Source organism: Camellia sinensis, chromosome 15 (genome assembly GCF_055761805.1).
Source record: "Camellia sinensis isolate YWXY chromosome 15, ASM5576180v1, whole genome shotgun sequence".
In the NCBI taxonomy this organism is placed as follows: Eukaryota; Viridiplantae; Streptophyta; class Magnoliopsida; order Ericales; family Theaceae; genus Camellia; species Camellia sinensis.
Genome location: NC_138975.1, coordinates 120,799,287 through 120,818,555, shown reverse-complemented (window position 1 = coordinate 120,818,555; position 19,269 = coordinate 120,799,287). Strand labels below are relative to the sequence as shown.

Genomic DNA, 19,269 nt, shown 5'->3' with positions numbered 1-19,269 from the left:
TCGATCATTGCCGGTGAAGCAGACGCTGATCTCCCCCAAACCGACAGAGAGAAAAGGAGCACGCATGGTCAAAGAAGGGGGAGAATAAAAAAAAAAAAAAAAAAAAAAAAAAAGCTCTCTGCATCTATACAGCACATACGCATGGTCTGTCTTTTTTTCTCACAAAGCACATACACACACCCACTCTCTCTCCTCACTTTGCATCTATACAGCTTATTGGTGCACCCTTTATTCTCCACTTTCATTGTTTATATATATATATATATATATATATATATATATATATATATATATATATATATATATATATATATCTTTTTATTATATTATAAAAAAAAAAAAAAAAAAAAAAATCTCTCTCCTCCGTCTGCTTTCAAACTCCATTATTTTTATCCAAACCACTTTCATCATATTCATTATTCCCTTTGTTTCCCACTCTCTCAATATATATATATATATAAAACCCACTTTACTTTTCTTTATTTTATTTTATTCAAAAAAAATAAATAAATAAATAAATAAATAAAAAATAACATAAAAGTCTTGCTGATTAACACATATCCACACACACACGGCAGACACCCACATGCACACCCATCCACATGCACACTCATCCGCACATTTTTTTTTTATCTATTTTTTATTTTATGTTCTTTTTATTATTCACCAAAACACCATAAAAAAAAAAAAAAAAAAAAAACCAGCAGAAGTAGCAGAACTGCTACCACACTCATTTTATTCATGTTAGGGCTTACCCCGATCACCATTTCACAACAACACACAAAAAAAAAAAAAAAAACAAAACAAAAAAAAACAAAAAAAAACATTGGGATTTGTCTTCTCTACTATGCCGCCGGTCTCTTCTTCTTGCCTCCGTCCTGGGCGGCCCTTGCCGGTGTTGCCTCCGTGTTTCCCACTCCACTGGGCATGATCACTCCCCCATACTCCTCCACTGCAGCATATGGGGGACCTCCAAATCGGAACATCACGGTGGCCTTCCGCTTCAGCTCCTTGTTTTCTGCCCTTAGCACGCTTATCTCTGCTCGCGCATCCTTATACATGCGTTGGAGCAGAGCCAGCTGGGAGTTTAAATGCTACACCTCATTTGTCCTACTCTGCAGCCGGTTCGACAAATTTGTGACCGCCGTCATGGTTTCCACGCATGACTTCAGAGTATACTGATTAGCCTCAATATCAGTTTGCATCGCCATTTTTTGCTCCACCGACCGCATCGGAAAGTTCAATGGAGCAAAACCAGAGGTGTTTGGTTGCGGTTCACTGGCCACCGCACCAGTTATTTCTCTTGTGGGCTCGTTCAGTTCTGGAAAGAGCGTGAGCAGGTTCTGGGTAACTGGACGGGAAGAAGAGGCCATGTTTTTTGAGTTGCTAAGTGTTTCAGCGAAGGGTTGGTTTCCGGGTGTTTCAAGCTTTGCAGAGCCAAGCTCTCCGAGCGTTCAGAGGTTTCAGACTCGTATGCACAGCCTTCGCCTCAACCTTGTTTTAAATAGCCAGGGCCAGCCACGCGCATCGCGCGCCTCTTGCCGCCCGACAAACTGGCACGCCTTTTCATGGCACATTTTTTGATAAAGTGGACACGCCTTTTGATGGCACGCCTTTTGATGAATTGGGCACGCTTTTTTGATGGCACGCCTTTTGACAAAATTAGGCACACCTTTTGAGGGTGCAACTTTTACAAGGGTCCGACAAGACTCTGTAAACTGTCCCGACATTGATTCCGGTTAGCTCCTTTATGGGTCCGACAAGACTCTGTAAACTGTCCCGACATAGATTCCGGTTCGTTTCTACAAGGGTCCGACAAGACTCTGTAAACTGTCCCGACATTGATTCCGGTTAGCTCCTTTATGGGTCCGACAAGACTCTGTAAACTGTCCCGACATTGATTCCGGTTAGTTTCTACAAGGGTCCAGCAAGACTCCGTAAACTGTCACAACTGTCTTCTACAACGGTCCGACATGACCCCATAAACTGTCTTCTACATCGGTCTGACACCACCATACAGTGTCCTCTACAACGTTATGACACCCCATACAGTGTCTTCACCAACGGTCTGACACGACCATACAGTGTCTCCTATCCTTTTTTATTTTTATGTATTTTCTTGTTTTGTTACTCTCTCCAAACTCAAGTTGGTTCGTTTCTCTCCTCCTTGAGTTTGCGGGGGGCTGTTAGAATTTCCCATCTTTACCTTCACCTACTCCACTACACACTTCACTTCACCTACCTCCACTTCACCACACACTCCACTTCACCTAACCCACTATCACCTCCACTACACCTACTACCACATTTTCTTCTATATATAGATTGTATAGGAATTGTAATTAATCAATCTTGTAATATATCAAATCAATCAATCAAGATATCAATCAATAATACAGTATTTTTTAACACAACGACATACACACGTGAAACTAGATATCGTTCTAGTAGATGATAGGAGCTCTCAAATCCACAAGAAAGATAGAACGTAGAATCCACAAGGAAGAGAAAACTCTTAATATTATTAATAAAAAAAGACGTCATTAATTTAAGGCTTATATAAGTATTTATAAAAAACCAAATCTTGGAAACCAAGGAATCTAAAAATTAGGAAATAACCTATTCTAAGCAATCTAAAATTAGAAAACAATCTAAATCTTTCCAATCAAGTAAAAACTATAAAAGCAACTATTTATTCTTGCTAATCAAATAAAACAATTAAGTAAAGTTTTATTCTAGGTAATCAATCTAGCATTCTTCCTTGATTTTTGTCTATCCAACTGTTTCAAAAAATCTTAAGCCACTTTGTTCTACATCACAACGCCTTCACCCTCACCCAAAATTCTCAATGAAAAGATACAAGTCCCAACTTTTTTTTTTTTCTTTTTTTTGATTGGCACCGGGGTGTCTAGATCAAAACCCAACTAATTCTCAAGGGTACACAGGCTCTCAACAAAGAGTTTCCCGCAGGTGCACCACGATTAATTCAAGGGCTTTTTCCCAATCCGATGGCCCCAAGAAATTGTTAGCACCTAAGAGATTTCGATCCTTGAACCTTGGAGAGAGCATACCCCCAAGGCCTTGCCACCAGGCCAACCCCTTGGGGATAAAATTACTGAATTTTTTACGAACACACGGTGTGGGCCCTACATCAATGTGTGGTTGGTAAAACAATTGGTAGATAAGTAGGAATTTGTAGCAAAGTTGAAATTCTTGAGACCCCGTGAAGGACTATGGCAACTTCCCGCTAGAGCCCACCAAACAAATAAATAACTGCTAACCTCCAAAACTCTATTCCTTCTCCATAATATGATGAGCTTTCCTGTTCGACAAAACAATGAAGAGGTAAAAAGCACCACCACCATCCAAAAGGTCAACACGTACCGAAACCTCAGAATTTTTGACCATCTAGTTCTTAATAGCCCCAGCCTTCAAAATTGGATTGGAATATTGGAATCTCCTCTCCCAAATTGGCCAACTAGGCATCTACCTAAATACTCCACCATGCTGTCAGCAGAGAAATAAAGCACCTCCATGTCACAATCCCTCCATCTTCATTGCCAATCAACTGCCAAACACACTCTCTGGCCTCCACTACATTGATGTCGCTTGCAAATACAACAACTTTCCAATTAGGGATTTTTACCTATTTTATGACACTCAGCATTTCATTTGTTTGGTTGTTTTAGGTCATCTCTTGTGTATTGTTTAAAATGTTGTTCTACCTCTGAAAGTTTTTCATAATTTCCATCTTCTTGTGATTTTAATCTCTAATTACATTTCCAATTTTCGGACCAAACCCCAAACAAAATTGCATTTCGTATCAATAAAAACTAACATATTCAGTTGATAAATTGAAAGATAACCTTTTCCAACAGCTGCCAGAAAAATGAAAGTAGAGAAGAAGTGTATACCAATTTGTCAGCTGTTTTCCCTGTGTCTTTCCGTGAATGTACGAAAACCATTGCCTGATGCCCTTGTTTTAATGAATCAACCACCTGGCACAAAAATTGACATTTGACCCAATAAATGGCGAATCCAACAAAATATTGCAAAATAGAGAGCCCATGTGTAAAAGACCTTATTGTAGCATATTTCATTCAACAGATTGTTGCGAGCCTGAAAGTTGTGCTCACTAATTCCAATATACTGTTGTGCAAGAGGCACTGGACGGTAGCTGGAATCAAAGAAGAAAAGACCCTTATCTGGATTCACCCTTAGAAACTGAGCAACCTGGAGGGTTATAAGGGCACAACAGCATATAGTTAACATGCACAGAGACATAAATATAGTTAACTGATATTGTATATATGTATGTTGTTATACATGTATATATATTCCACATGTCAAGTGGGTGGTCAAACAAACTTTATAAAAAGGTAGATAGCTGAAAGAACAAACCTCTAAATAGTTAGGCAGAGTAGCAGAGAGGCCCACAATACGTATCATGGTCTGTGTGGATTCTACCTGTCACAAACATCAGAAATACATTTTAAGAACAAGATACATTACAATTTTCAATTTTCAAGTTACGTCCGTAAATGCACTTAAATTGGACTAGGTTGAAATTCATGACACACAATTCTACAAGGCCTCATTTGGGAACAGGCTATTTTAGTAACTTCTTGACTTTTTACGAAAAGATACGCAGAAAAGTAGAGAGAGTGATATGATAACTTAAAGTGATTTTTTGACTTTTTGGCTAAAATAATTACTCCCCAAACGAGGCCTATAGCATGTAAAACATGTTTTAGAATGCAACTCAGCAAATTACAAGGTCATTGAAGAAAACTAACATCCAAAACGAAAATCTGAAATAGGAAAACTGTTAATGCCAAGAAAGATAAAGAAATTATGATCATGAACACAAACAAAAAACGAAATCTGAAAAGTACATCAACCAAAAGAGAAAGATTTCCATACATTTCAACCTTGGGGTGTGTGTGTGTGTGTGTGTGTGTGAGAGAGAGAGAGAGAGAGAGATCTTCAAAGCATCTCATAAACAATAGTCAGATACTATTGACCTTCTTCGCAATTCAAAGTAAGCAGTGAGCAAACTAGTTCGACACTGTATTCTTGAAATTTTATTCGAAAAATCATTTGTTATACATTCCAATGGTGCAGGAACTGTTACCCATGTACTGCAGACAAGGCAATCACTAGAAAACATTCACCATGAAGGACTGCTATGAGATAGCATCTTAAAATTTCAGTGCTTATGTTTAACAAGGGTTTAACTCAAGGATATATATACTTGTCTTTGACATATTATCAACCTCCATGGACTTGGGATTGGATGAGCATATATATAAGACACAAGTACTAGAAATTTTGAAAATAAGATCAAGAATGAGTCCACCAGAAAAGAAAACAAGTATAGCAACCTCAATACCCAAATTATGAAGACAAAAAATATTCAGTGCGTTTGGTTTGAGTTTTCTGGATTAAGTTTTTTGAAAACTGAGTTTTTTGGTTTTCGTATTTTTTGTTTTTAGTGAATATTTTTAAAATTTTAAACATTTTTTTACTTTTTTAGATGCACCTTACTTAGATGTATCTAAAGAGTAAAAAAATTGTGAAAAAATATTTTTAAAAATTAATAAATACATAAAAATACAAAAAAAATGTACTAAATTCTTGTATTTTTTTTTTTTTTTTGTATTTTTGGTATTTAGTAAATTTTTAAAAGATTTTTTTTACTTTATAGGTGTATTTATGTTAGGTGTGTCTAAAAAGTAAAAAAATTGCTTAAAATATTTTTAAAAATCAATAAAAACAAAAAAACACGGAAAATAAGAAATTAGAATTTTCTGAAAAGTGTTTTTGGAAAAATGGAACCAAGCAAGCTGATTATGATTTTCTGGGCTGAAAGAAGAACAGAAAAGGATGTGCCTTCATTCTTTTGGATTAGAAGCATGGCCAATATGGTGCAACCAACCTCTATGATAAAAGTTGCAGGCAAACAGATGCTTCCAACTTACAGTAATTTAAAGAATAATTATTTGCAAGGAAAACACATGATGCCAGTGAAACTTTACCTGACGAAGGGTACGAGCAACTAATGCTTCTATTACAGGGCCTCTATCATCGTTCAAAAGATGTACTTCATCAATAATTAGGAGTTTCACGAGCATTGAAAGCGACATGTCACTACTTTTACGAGTAATGACATCCCATTTCTCAGGCGTTGTCACAATCATCTGATTGAAATTAAAAGGTAAGATGAAACCACAAGTTGTAGTCTACATGCCCCAGCAAAACAAACCATATCTCATATGAGTAGAAAATAACCTGAGTGACTTCAAGTTCACTCTTAGAAAGTTGCATGTCTCCAGTAAGCTCTTTCACTGTTATATTTAAAGGAGATAAACGATGGCTAAAAGTGGAGGTAACCTCTGCAGCTAATGCCTTAAAAGGGAAATAACCAGCAATTAGCACTCAGCCAAACGATAAACATTACAGTAAAACAAGTAGTCATACCTTCATGGGAGCAACATAAACTATCTTAAATTCATCTTTATGCAAGTACCCGTCTTTGAAGTGCTGTCCAATCTGCCACAAAACATTTGCTTCATTGACCATAGAATTACTGAATTGCAAGAAAAAGTTAAATTAAAGCTCAAAAAAGATTATATAATCAGATTGTGTAGTAAGGTAATCTACAAAACAAAATTCACATTAGAAGGTTAGGAGTGAGATTCATAGTATCACACCAACTTGTCAAGGACTGGGCGCTTGTCATCCTTCAAAGAAGCCGGCTCCACGAGGAATTATGCCCATGGACCAACCCAAGAGATGCAATAGGGATCTACCCTGTCTGCCTTGCTGCTCACAAACTAATGCGCTTGCAAGGTGCTTAGTGTAGAACTCGCATTCCTAATGAGTCGGTACGTGACATGCTTCCATCGCCAATACCTAACGCCCTCGTCAGGGGGACATTACCCTACATGCCTTCATGCTTGTCCGTTTCCCTACCCATGAGAACCACGCCTTGGCGTGGACACCACCCTTGGTACAGACCCCACAATGAAGGTGCTTGGTGTACGTCCCACGTACCGTCCCCATCACAGTGCCCCTAGGCTGGCTCTGATACCACTTATCACAGACTGGGCGCTTGTCATCCTCCCAAGAAACCGACTCCACGAGTGGTACTACATACCCCATGAATTATGCACACGGACCAACCCAGGAGATGCGATAGGGATCTACCCTCCCTGCCTTGCTACTCACAAACTAATGCACTTGCAAGGTGCTTGGTGTAGAACTCGCATCCCTAATGAGTCGGTACGTGACAAACTGCTCTACTCAAAAGAAATCACCATTCAAATGACATTACCAATAGGATAAAAATATCTTGCTAGGGTGTAAAATCCCTTCTGCGTAAATTGTATGGGGTTCAAGATCAAGTGAACACAAAATCTGCATATGCATGCAAACGATAATGCTATGGCAGTGCCCAAGTAAAGACATAATAAATGAAAACAATGTTCAAGATTACCACCACAGTACGTAGCATGGACAGAGCCATTGAACACTGTTTAATATGAAACCAACGAATGTTCCAAAGCCTTCTAATATTTTGTTCGCAAAAAACTCCATTTACAAGGCCATAATAATATTCAAAGTTCTCTCTTGGAAATTAACATTATTCATCCCAAGTTTAAAAGTTCTTTCTGCTTTAGTTGGCCGTCTTTGACTTCAATGGCTAAACATAAATTCTATTTATTTAAGTAAAACACTCTGCTTCCTAATTTATTCCTAATTCTCTTGAAAAATCTTCTATGTCCCTCAAATATTAGTGCAGTTACAGTTTCGAATTTTTTAAAATTATTACATTCAAATTTTAAAATGTATCATATCCAGATCTCCTTTATGCATCGTGTCTTCATTTTACAAATAGTGATTTTAATCTTCTTAACTTTTACTTAATAATCAAGATAATGTGCTTCAGATATTTATAGATTTTCCACATAGGTAACGTATGAAGGAAATAAAAATAAAAATAAAAAAATACATATATCTCCTTCCTGATTTTGGATTAAATGAATGAAGAAAACCATCTTAAAACTATATATTTCCCACACTTTAAAATGCTAAGTGAATCTCCTCAAATAAAAAACAAACGTTTAAATGGGAAACAAAAAGTTGGGGATTTCTAGTAGTAATAAGACAAGAAAAGATAACAGATAACAGTGGCCTATGTTACATGGACTTGAGTATGAATATCGGGGGCGAGTACGTATCCAAGAGTCAGATCTTCCTAAATCAAAATTTTAGGATATTTAGGATATTGAGATGTGCATCAAAAAGTTGGGTATGGGTATAGAGATACGTCTCAATCATATATAATTTTACATATATTGCATGTTGTATAATTCTTAATGAAAAACTGTAAACTATTTAGAAATGTGCTGCAAATTAAAAGGAATTAGAAAAAATATGAAATTTATATCTCCCATTCATGTGAGAATCGAAATATGTTTCTTTACTAGCAAATGCGAGCATCTTCTTCTCCAAATGTTATATGAAATTAGAGGATACCGGTCTTGAACACATAACCACACCCTTACACTTGCCATATCTGACAGACACAAATACACTGAGGGAAAATGAAAAGTCTACATGACACTTCAGATACTTTGAATGATTAAAGAAAAAAGGGTTAGGTCTTATTTATGTGGAGTTTATTAGTATGAAAAAGGCTAGATTAGATCTGGTGTAGCGATCCCAGTTTCGATTCTTCTTTCATGTTTTGCCGCTTCGACTGGGCCGGTCGGGGATCGAGCTGCCCAGTCAGCTCACGAGGGTCCAGGGTCCAGGGGGCAGTGTCCCTTGGCGGGTCCTAGGGCAGCACCCTGGCGGGGTTGAGGGGTAGCGCCCCCAAAACAAAAATGCAAAACGCATTCGAAGTTGCTTGTCCACTCAAGAGGCCGTTTATGCGCTCGAACGGAAAATGTTTGGTTTCAGAAGTTTGACCTGTCTGCAAAAATACTGGGTTAGTGTATTTGACGCTTGAACGGGAGTTTCCACGCTTAAGCGAACCATGTTATATCAATTCGTGAATCTGATATTTCAGATCACTTTTTCAGTCCTCTCTCTCTCTAAAACTCTCCAGAATTCCAGATCGGGAGTTTCTCTATCTAGAAGTCATCTTCTCTCTTTGATTTCTCCAAATCTATTGGGATTTAGACCTAAGTTCTTCACCAAAGTTGGTTATCATCTCGAGGGCTTCGTTGTGTGCAGTGAAGATCGAGTTTCGACACGGTTGATTTTGGGGGTTCATCTCATTTCTTCTTTAAAACTTGAGATAGGGATTTTCTTAGAATTATATATATATTTTTGCAAGATTTATATGATTTTCGAAATCATCTTTCGATAGTTTTGAAAATTGATTCAAGAAATTAAGCGATTTTAAAACTGGGTTTGTCTCTTGTTCTTTTAAAATGATCTCATGGGTTTTGATCTTCGTTGATTGAAGAGAAGATGATTTTAGAAAGTTTTCTTTCAAAGGATTTGAGTTGTATAGTTTTGGAGAGAAAACCTAGAATTTGAGAATTTTTTTTAAAAGAGACTGAAAATCCATGAATGACATTGTTGTATTTATTTTGTGTGTCAAAATAAATGGATGTTTGGAAAACTTCTTATTTATATTTATATAAATGATGAATTTCAGGGAATATGAGAATTGTTGTTCATTTTGAAAATTATTATTCAAAACGTTAAAATAGTCTTGAAATGACTAATTGTTGAGAATACTTGAGAAGAGGGAATTGTGTTATTCCTTTCCTTAGATGATGAATTGGAATAAAAGTATTTATATTCATCTTGTGTTATTGGCATAACAATTCATTTGATTACATTAAATTTTGAAAGTTGATTTGAAAACTTGCATTGAGAAAAGAATGTTGAGAAACAAGTTTTCATGAAATGGTTTTGGGGTAAATACGTTGGTAAGTCTTGATAGATGGTGTAGATGATGTTGAATAAGTTGGCCTGAGAGTCCGGGGTGAAAAACCGAAAACCCGCACGAATAGGTGTCGAGCCTTCCTGTTAATACCGGTAAAAATGACAATTTGGTAGTACTTGCATAGTCTACTTGTAGACACCAACTTAGGGATTACCAGAGTCGTATTTACCGCCCTTAAAATAAATTGTTAAGTTTTGAACAATTGAAATTGCATGACATCATTGAGTATGATGGTTTTCAAAAGATGAAAATGTGATTTATCTTCAAAAATGGGCCTAGCATAGCATGTGCATTTCATCTCTTGAGACTTGTATAAAATGTATAAACTTTGTTAAGAATTTCCTACTGGGCTTTATGCTCACCCTAAGGGATTTTTGTGCAGAAAAAGATGTGGTAATACCGCCTAACTAAAGGCGAGGAAATGTGTGTTGAAAGTATGAGACTCTCATTTTACTGTAACTCGTGTAAGCCAAGGGTTGTATGTGTATGGATTTGAATAACCGTTTTGTGTAACCAGGCTCAACCCTTGGAAACTTGTAAACCCTTGGGGGTATTTATTTGTTTATTTACTTGTTGTTTGATTAATGTATTGTTACATAAAGAACTATTGTATCATGTAATGTAAGTTTGGAGATTTATATTCGGTTTTCCTTGAAAAAGCCATGATTGTTGTATTATCATTTGGGCTAGAAATTTGGGGCTTCACATCTGGTTATGGCTTCCAAAAGGCTTTAAAGTGCATAAAATAACGAGGAAAGAAAAAAAGAAGGATGAAAACATGAGAACCTCTCTATGGGCTTCTAGATTCTCACCTAGAACAAATCAATGGAATCTCGCTATTGCAAAGAGCAAAATCTGCAAAGAAACACTTCTTGTCAAATTGTCTTAACAAAGCTTTGCTTATACAGAAGCATTTACCTTTCCCACTAGGAAAAGGACTTCCTAAACCCTACTAAACAAAGGGTTCCCAAACTAATTACAACTCAACTACTTCCAAAAATGAGTATAGGCCTTAGTAAAGCGTAAGACCAAACAACCTAACTAACTTGGATACTAAGGCCCCGTTTGGGGACTTACTTTTTTAGCCAATTAGTCAAAAAGTTACTAAATTAACCAAAAAGCCAACAACTCATACCAAAAAGTCAAAGATTCTCTTTTCTCTCTACTTTTTGCACATCTTTTCGTAATTAGCCAAAAAGTCATCCCAAACATACAAGTTTTTTTTACCTACCTTTTTAGCCAAATAGCCAAAAAGTTACTAAATTAGCCTGTTCCCAAACGAGGCCTAAATAAATTTAAAATACAGAAATACCCCAAATCTACAAATATTCAAATATACTAACATGCCCTGAAAATCTGAATTTTCTCAAACCTAAAGTAACGCTTTTGGGTTTAACCAAACCACTTAAACACAATCCCTTGTCATGTGATATCAATGATGGCACACATTGGTCCATTAGTGAGGCCAACATGGATGTTTTCTTTCTCCTCCTTTTCCAAACATAAACTTGAAGGTATCAATCCCCATCACTTTGCCCATTTTAAAATAAAAGGAAAACTAATATCTTCAGTAGTTATATATTGCATGACGTCTAATTTGAAATGCACCATCCAAAACTTTCTAAATCCCACCCATGGTAAGAGTCAAATGTTATTTATTGAAGGTAATAAATGGGCAAGCCAAGCCAACATATTGAAAAGATGATAGATAACTACATACATATATGCAATACATATGAAATATTAATTATGATTTATTATATTCAATGATTAATTTCCTCTATCCTGTATCTTGTATTTATGTCAACCCAAAGTAAATTGCATGCTTCTAATCAAAAACAAAAAATAAAAATTAAAACTAAAACTAAAGCAAAAAGAGGACAGAGAGAGCATGGAATGCTTCTATCCTGGCACAACAAGTACAACAGAAAAGATTGAATTCCAAGAAATCATAGAAAAACAGGTTCAGGAATTGAATGGACACCTCATGTAGAACAGCAATCATAGCTATATTTGTTTTACCAGCTCCTGTTGGAGCACAAACCTGCAAGTACAACAAATATGCTTTAAAGAGATAGAAATTTGCACTTGCACTGCATAATACAGATGAGATAGAAAAATTGATGATGACTCACTAGTATGTTCTCATTGCTGTAATAAGTAGTTTGAAATATTCTGCTCTGGATACGGTTCAGAGATTTGTAGCCATGGAAAGCAGTTTGAGCAAACTCATCTAACTCTTTTATCTCAATCTGACAATAGATTATAAAAAAATAAAAAATAGAAAAAAAATTAACACAGCAGAAGAAGAATTGATATTCCAATTAACAGCTACCAAAATAACTAATACAGCAAGAATGCAGCATATATACAGAAGTGGCCACATCTGTTATATGAACATGGTTCTTCTCATATCGATTCTATCCCTATCCTATTTCTTTCTTTTCTCTCCTATCTTCTATCTCTCTCCTTTCAATTAATATTCTCCTTCCAATCCCATCTTCACTTTCTTTCTCTTTTGTATAATAAATTACAGAAAAATAAACATATTTATTTGCCCATCACGTGTTCAACAATATCTTGCGAGAATCGTGCTCCATTATAATTCACTAATTCATTTCTTTCTAACCCTTTCACTTGATTTTGGATAATATAGTCTCCCAGAAATATTTTGCCTTTATTGGTAGAAGAATTACAGATAGTTGCATTCGGTGTAGAAAGGCAAGGAAGTCAGTCAAGCACTCAAGTTGGTTTGGAAATTGATCAGGATCTATGGGCATTCCTTTCGCAATTGGTCAGAGTGAGAAAGTGTTCTGTTTGCTTCACATAAAAGTTGATTTCCTAGAGCTTGATGCATTGAGACTGGAAATAAGACTGAAAGAGCATGTAATGGATTGTTGATATTCTTTATCGGGGTATTTGAGAGCAAAAAAACAGAAGAATGTTCAAGATCCCGGCTCAAACATAGAAAAGCAGAATCTATTATTCTTAGGAAGCTCTTTCGCCTAGAAAATTTTACATGGTTATGAGACTTCCTTTGATTTTCCGGGATGGCATTGAATTCTGATTCGAGTGTCTGGCTATTACCCACATGAACAAGGGCTTTGCCTTCTGTTTAATGTTTATTTGGAGAGAGAGAGACAGAGACAGAGACAGAGAGAGAGAGACAGAGAGACTGCAATTTCCCATATAAGTCTCAAACAAGTCTTGAACTCAATTGATTGACAAAAAAAAGGTAGAACAAAACTGGCGATACAGCATTCTTCTGCCACAAAAAGAATGTTGGGAAACAGCATGAACAAACATTTCTCAAAACAATGATCTTGGCCTCATGCGGACTAAAGATTTGAAAGTGCAATAGAAATGCAACAATTGATATCATTAAACTAATGATAAACACCAATCAAAATATATATATTGCAATTTGCATGTTAGATAGGATCTACCAGTTTTATTACATATTAGATAGGACCTACCAAATTTTCCCCAGGTTTCATTGGTGCAGTCGGTGTTGGGGGAATAATAACTTCTTCATATCCCTTGTAGTGTTTCCTGACAGTGCCTTGGGGAAGGGCAGTCGCTGCTAATGGGTGTGACCCTTCACCAGACCCAATCAAATCATCAAATGGGCTTTTCTTTTCACTTGCTTGGAGTAAAGAACTAAAACTCAAGCCAGACAAGTTGTCTTCAACCCCATAATTTGTTCCCCGTCTATTCCTCTTTTCCTCCTTGCGTCGAAGTTTATCAATTTGCCGTTCAGACTCTGTTTGAACAGTAACCTGGAGAATGGTAGAAAGTAACTTACATATCTCAAGTTTGATCATGTGTTGATTTATAAGTTCTTAAAATTAAAAAAAAAAAAAAAAAAAAAAAAAAAAAAAAAAACTACCTATCAAAAAAAAATTTGAAAACAGTGACCAATGAAAATGTATGTGCATATATACATATGTAGTCAAACCATTTCACACCTGGGTTCCATAACTAGGCATGCGCAATTGAGTGTTTGTAGCCGTTTTGTCAGATTTCAGTACCAGTAACCCATGATGGATAGCATCAACAATTTGCTTCCTGTGCTGAAAGGGAAGGAAAAAAATTCAAAAACAATCAGAGAAGACTGCTACAAATCAAGCATTATGAAATGGGTGTGGGGGAAGGGGAGAATAATTTTGAACTAATTTCCATGAACTAGTTAAACGATCAGGTTCCCACCGGTTACAGAACAAACCAGATGTCGCCACCCAAAGGTTAGTATTTCTTAAGCAAACAAGATCACATGACCTATCCTAGGCTAAAATCTTCACAGACAGGAGCTGACTGACTATTATCCTTGAAGTAGATTATCAACCAAAAATAATGTTCTACACCCCAGATACCAAAAAACAAATAAACAAACAACCTTTGATATATAACCACAAAACCAAAACAGTACTCGTTGAAAAGATTATAAAACCTCATGCATAAGTAATCCTGAACGCAATCCAAAGATCGTGCAAGTAAAAGAGTTTTTCATATCCTTACCGAAATTAGGTCTTGAACTATTTCAAATGCGCTATCCCCAACAAGATCCAACAAATCGGCAGCTATCTTCACAACAGAAGTTTTGAACTCTTTAAGACCTTAGGTGTCATGCAACTTGAACCACAATTCTGAAGGACTATTCTAATAAGATACAATTAGGAAATTCAAAAAAATATTACCTCATCACCATGTTTCTCAGAATCAAGTAATCCACAGACGGCCATTGCTAGTTCATCTTGAGGAAGTTGTGAAGTACTTCCTTTCACTATTTTATCACACGCATCTCTTAACCACTGCAAATTGAAGTGTTTACCATCAGCAGCAGAATCATAACCTTTAGGGTCACTGCAGTCATACAATCCTTCTTGAAGCAAAGAAAAAGATGAAGCAGTTCCCTCCCCCAACAATTCCCCTTCCTCTAAAGAGACATCAACGACAAACCGAGCAGGGCATTGAAAAACAAGGTCAGCACCAAATTCTAAATCATCACAGCTCCTGTTTGTTTCCCTTTGTGGAACAAACACATCTGAACAATCATTAGACTGCAACAAGGAAAGGCTCTGGGCTAGAGAGCTAACTTTCTGTAGACTTGCATCTGAAACAGCATGACCAAGTACTTTTTGCAATTCTAACCTGCATTTAAAATCAACCAAGTACAATTACACTTTGGGAATACAAGTTACAATCAGTGTTTTTGTTTTCAGTTTTCTAAAAATTGAGTTTTTTGTTTTTCGTGTTTTTTTTTGTTTTTAGTGAATATTTTTAAAATTTTAAGCATTTTTTTTACTTTTTTAGATGTATCTAAGTAGTAAATTATTTGTGAAAAAATATTTTTAAAAATAAATAAATACACAAAAATACGAAAAATGTACTAAATTTCGGTATTTTTTTGTATTTTTGGTATTTAGTAAATTTTTTAAAGATTTTTTCACAAATATTATACTTTCTAAGTGTATTTATGTTAGGTGTGCCTAAAAATTAAAAAAAATTACTTAAAATATTAAAAAAATTTAGTGAAAACAAAAAAAAAATACAAAAAATGAAAAAAGTAGAATTTTCTAAAAAGTGAATTCTGAAAACTAGAAACAAACAGAGTGAATATCATCCACAATTTAGTTGTAAAACCTAAATACATAGCATTCCATTGAGGATATAAATAATTAAAGTTATACCCATTCTAAAAGTTAAATAATTTGAGTAGTCGATAGTTAACATGGTATCAAAGCAGCAACGGTTCTTTGTTTTAATCTAACCAGCAACCCATACATAAAATACATGGACATGTTTGGCCCGCTTATAGTGGGGAGCTATGAAGCACGGACACCTCCCCGGAGGCTGAGCGTCCGACATGCAGAGGACATGTATCTAGCACACAATGTAGCATACCCCTTTGGTTAATTTTATCATCTCGAACACATCCTAGACACATCTAGGACACGTTCAGGGATGATAACATAATTTTTGAAACATTTTACAGGGGTCGAACTATTAAATTCAAAAGTTTTACAAATAATCTTAAACAAATCAGAAGCATTCTTCCACTTTGAATAGATTTCCAAGCCCTAGTCGCAGCACGCACACACTCACACAAAGCATGTCAAAGTTGTCTTGGTTGCCACCAAACTAAGAAACACAAACACTTCTATGGAGGAGAGGCATCACTCATCTCGTACGTGACACTCTGCGGACACTCATAAAAGCTTGTCTGACAATTCTTCAATGTGTCTTAATTAAAATTATAAATTCATAATATCGAACACTTTACATACACTTCGGTAACACTTCTTGAACCCTCCAAACACGACCTATGTGATGAATCTCTTCATACTAACAATGTTTTGCATTCTTCATAATGTAATTGGTGCCCTTTAATATGTTTGAAACATTTATAAGATGAATATATCACATGTATTTCAATGTTCTACAATTATTTTGTATCCTTTAGAATATAATTGTTGCATGAAGGATATCTGGATGTTTAAGTTATGTAACATATAGTTTTTTTAATTTTAATTAGTATTATGTTATTGTTTTTTCAATTACCTTTTAATAAACGATTCTTATATTTGATATATAATAAATAAATAATTTATAAAGATATAGATTTTAATGTGTCCGAGGCATATCGTGTCCTGCATTTATTTGAAAATTGCCGTGTCCATGTCGTATCGCATGTCTATGCTACTTAGTCGCCAAAGCTATGCACAGGTCAGTCACTTCTCTGAAGCTATCTTTCCAAGAGGTTCAAAATCACTACATTGTCGTAGTAAAGTAACCTCTTTGATGTATAAATTGTAATTGATTATGCCTCACTTAGATTTTAAATGCAAAGTTATTAATTTTTATTGTTATGTTTCCGGGGAGGCGGGAGGGAAGGAATTAGACTATTTTGATTGTAAGATTTTGAATGTATAATTCTTAATTTTTATTATGGTATAGGGAAAAAAATTAACCTATTATTTAATTTAGTTATATTTATTGTTGTTATAACGTATAAAAACATCTTTTAAATATGCATTTTGTGTTATGGATTTTCTATCTTGGTGTTTATGGAGTATATGCTTTCTTTAATTAGTTGTGTTGTATTCCTCATTACCTTTTGAGTAAAATACTCGTATATACAACATAAAATAAATATATAACAATATACATTTCTTATGTGTCCCGGCGTGTTGTTTTGCCTTTTTTAAAATCAGCACGTGTATGTCGTGCCCATGCTTCTTATATGGGCAGTATGACTACACAAGGGAGGGAGTGTGTAGACAATATAATAATTAAACTTTTAAACTCTTTAATAGCTTAAGCTTTTAGAGTAGTTGGTTGTTAACACATTTAGGCGCCAAGGTCCATTCATGATTCTATTTGTATTCCACTGTTCCAAATTACACTACATTCCATAGTTACTTAATGTTCTATAACACTCAAACAACACTAACCATACTCATAAAAAATATCACAACCAATAAGTTTCTTGACACCAAAAGAAGTCAACTTGCATTTCGTCACCAGTATTTACAAAAAATAAAATGTAATCCTACATCACATCCTAGTCAAAAATTAATACGCAGCTAAAACAGGATTCTTGTAGTCAGTTCATGCATCTTGTGACTGCGATGAACATACTCATGCAAGCATCTTTGTCCTGCATGCATTTTTTGCAATTTAGACCAGTATCACCATGCCCTTACAACTCCCTCAGTTTTCACATATAAATTACACTCAGAGTCTAAACCTTGTTGACAATCAAAACACAACTACATAACATTCGGTAACCCTATTTCATATTCGAAAAACTGGAATTCTTACTTCTTCTCGGCAATCCTTCTGTCATCCTCGTCCTCCTCCACCGGCTTGGCAAAAAGCCGATAAACCATTAATGCCACCTCATGAAACTCCTCCGACAGCACTTCGCCGCCAATCAGCTCCAAAACCGCACCCACAAACTCTTTGTATGCTTGTCGCACTTCAAACGATGCTTCACCAAAACAAAAACAAATCATAATTAGCCAGAAATGCAAATTATGCACAATTTTACAACACATTCTACAGCTTCTCTCAGTTACCTTCATCCCATCTGTAAACGATCTTCTTCGCGAGGTCTGACTGTTCGAGCGAGTTCCCATAACTAAATTCACAAAATTCAATAATTAGAAAGTTTTTAGTTCGGAAATTGAATTGAATTGTAGTGATTATTGATGGAGAGTGAAGATTGGGGGTTGGAAAGAGATTGATTTACCTGCGAGGTTTTTGGCTTCGGAGGATGGATTTGCGTTGGAGATAAGCGTGATCGATGTCGAATGGGTCTCTCAGAGAGTTCGATAAACGAGGAAGCTGAAGCAACATTGCTCTTCACCGTGGTTCTTGAAACCCTATAGAGGTTTTTCCTTCTGAGAGAAGGTGGATTGGTGTGGTGGTGATATATAGGTTACTAGCCGGGTCTTTGTGATTTCTTGGCTTGACCCGCTCAACCCGGATGTTTCTACTAGGATCCGTTTGGAAGGTGATTTTTTACCCTTTTTTCAAAAAAAAATTGTGAGCTGAAAATTATTGTGAAGTATTTGAGAATGTTATTTTAACGAAAAAAAATGTGAAAAATAAAAAGAATAATAACAAATCTTTATTTTGTTTGTACAATTTTTTCACCTTTAACTAATTTAACTTGCTACTAATAAACCATTTTTTGGTAAATTATATTCTATCCCCTTTAATTGTTGTCGTGTATCAAAGGTATGCCTTTGATCAAAGAGGATAGAATATATTCTATCCCTTTAATTTTTTCCCCTTCAACTCACTAACCAGAAAAAATAATAACAAATCTTTATTTTGTTGTGTTTTGATCAAAAACACTTCACTCTCTCTTCGCCGTTTCACTTTCGTATCTTCGTCTTCGCTCAAATTCTCTCTTTCTACTCTCTCAAATCATCCATTGTTTCAAGCTCTTAAACTCTGCAACTACTCCGTTCACCTCCTCCGGTGAAGCTTTTGTTGCTCTTCTCCGTTTGCTGCCATCGTCTGACCCCGGCGTAATTCACACCGACTTCATTTTCTTCAGTGAGGTACTATTTTTTCCCTCTTTAGTTTCATACTATGTTGCCTATGTTTATTCGTCATGATTAATACATTCATAGTCTCCTATATCTGTCTGTGTTTCAAATTTCACCCTTCGTAGAAACTGTAGACGTCCCCGAACGTCCCGGGAGGGAAATCCCCCCCGTTTTGTTCATTGGGCTCACTACAGTTCAGGACTCAATGTCACGGTCCTGTATCTAATCTCGCAGAGTGCA

At 35.8% G+C, this 19,269-nt stretch overlaps 1 protein-coding gene across 4 annotated transcripts in view; it reads right to left on the bottom strand.

Moving 5' to 3' along the window:
- The window catches only part of LOC114310486 (U5 small nuclear ribonucleoprotein helicase), a 58,916-nt gene extending 40,530 nt beyond the window's left edge, over window positions 1-18,386 (bottom strand). For 3 of the 4 annotated variants that reach the window (XM_028256480.2, XM_082909555.1, XM_028256482.2), the window contains exons 1-15: window positions 18,222-18,385; window positions 18,049-18,110; window positions 17,792-17,960; window positions 14,665-15,118; window positions 14,486-14,551; window positions 13,936-14,040; window positions 13,444-13,746; window positions 12,103-12,219; window positions 11,952-12,011; window positions 6,481-6,552; window positions 6,292-6,408; window positions 6,039-6,200; window positions 4,402-4,467; window positions 4,081-4,233; window positions 3,915-3,998 (exon numbers count right to left, since the gene is read on the bottom strand). In XM_028256480.2, coding sequence (XP_028112281.2) covers window positions 3,915-3,998; window positions 4,081-4,233; window positions 4,402-4,467; window positions 6,039-6,200; window positions 6,292-6,408; window positions 6,481-6,552; window positions 11,952-12,011; window positions 12,103-12,219; window positions 13,444-13,746; window positions 13,936-14,040; window positions 14,486-14,551; window positions 14,665-15,118; window positions 17,792-17,960; window positions 18,049-18,110; window positions 18,222-18,328 — 2,097 coding nt within the window. In that variant the 5' untranslated portion in view covers window positions 18,329-18,385. Of the gene's footprint in view, window positions 1-3,914; window positions 3,999-4,080; window positions 4,234-4,401; window positions 4,468-6,038; window positions 6,201-6,291; window positions 6,409-6,480; window positions 6,553-11,951; window positions 12,012-12,102; window positions 12,220-13,443; window positions 13,747-13,935; window positions 14,041-14,485; window positions 14,552-14,664; window positions 15,119-17,791; window positions 17,961-18,048; window positions 18,111-18,221 lie in introns of all 4 variants that reach the window. The other variant, XM_028256483.2, reaches the window with a different exon arrangement.
- Between the last annotated feature and the right edge of the window lie 883 nt (window positions 18,387-19,269).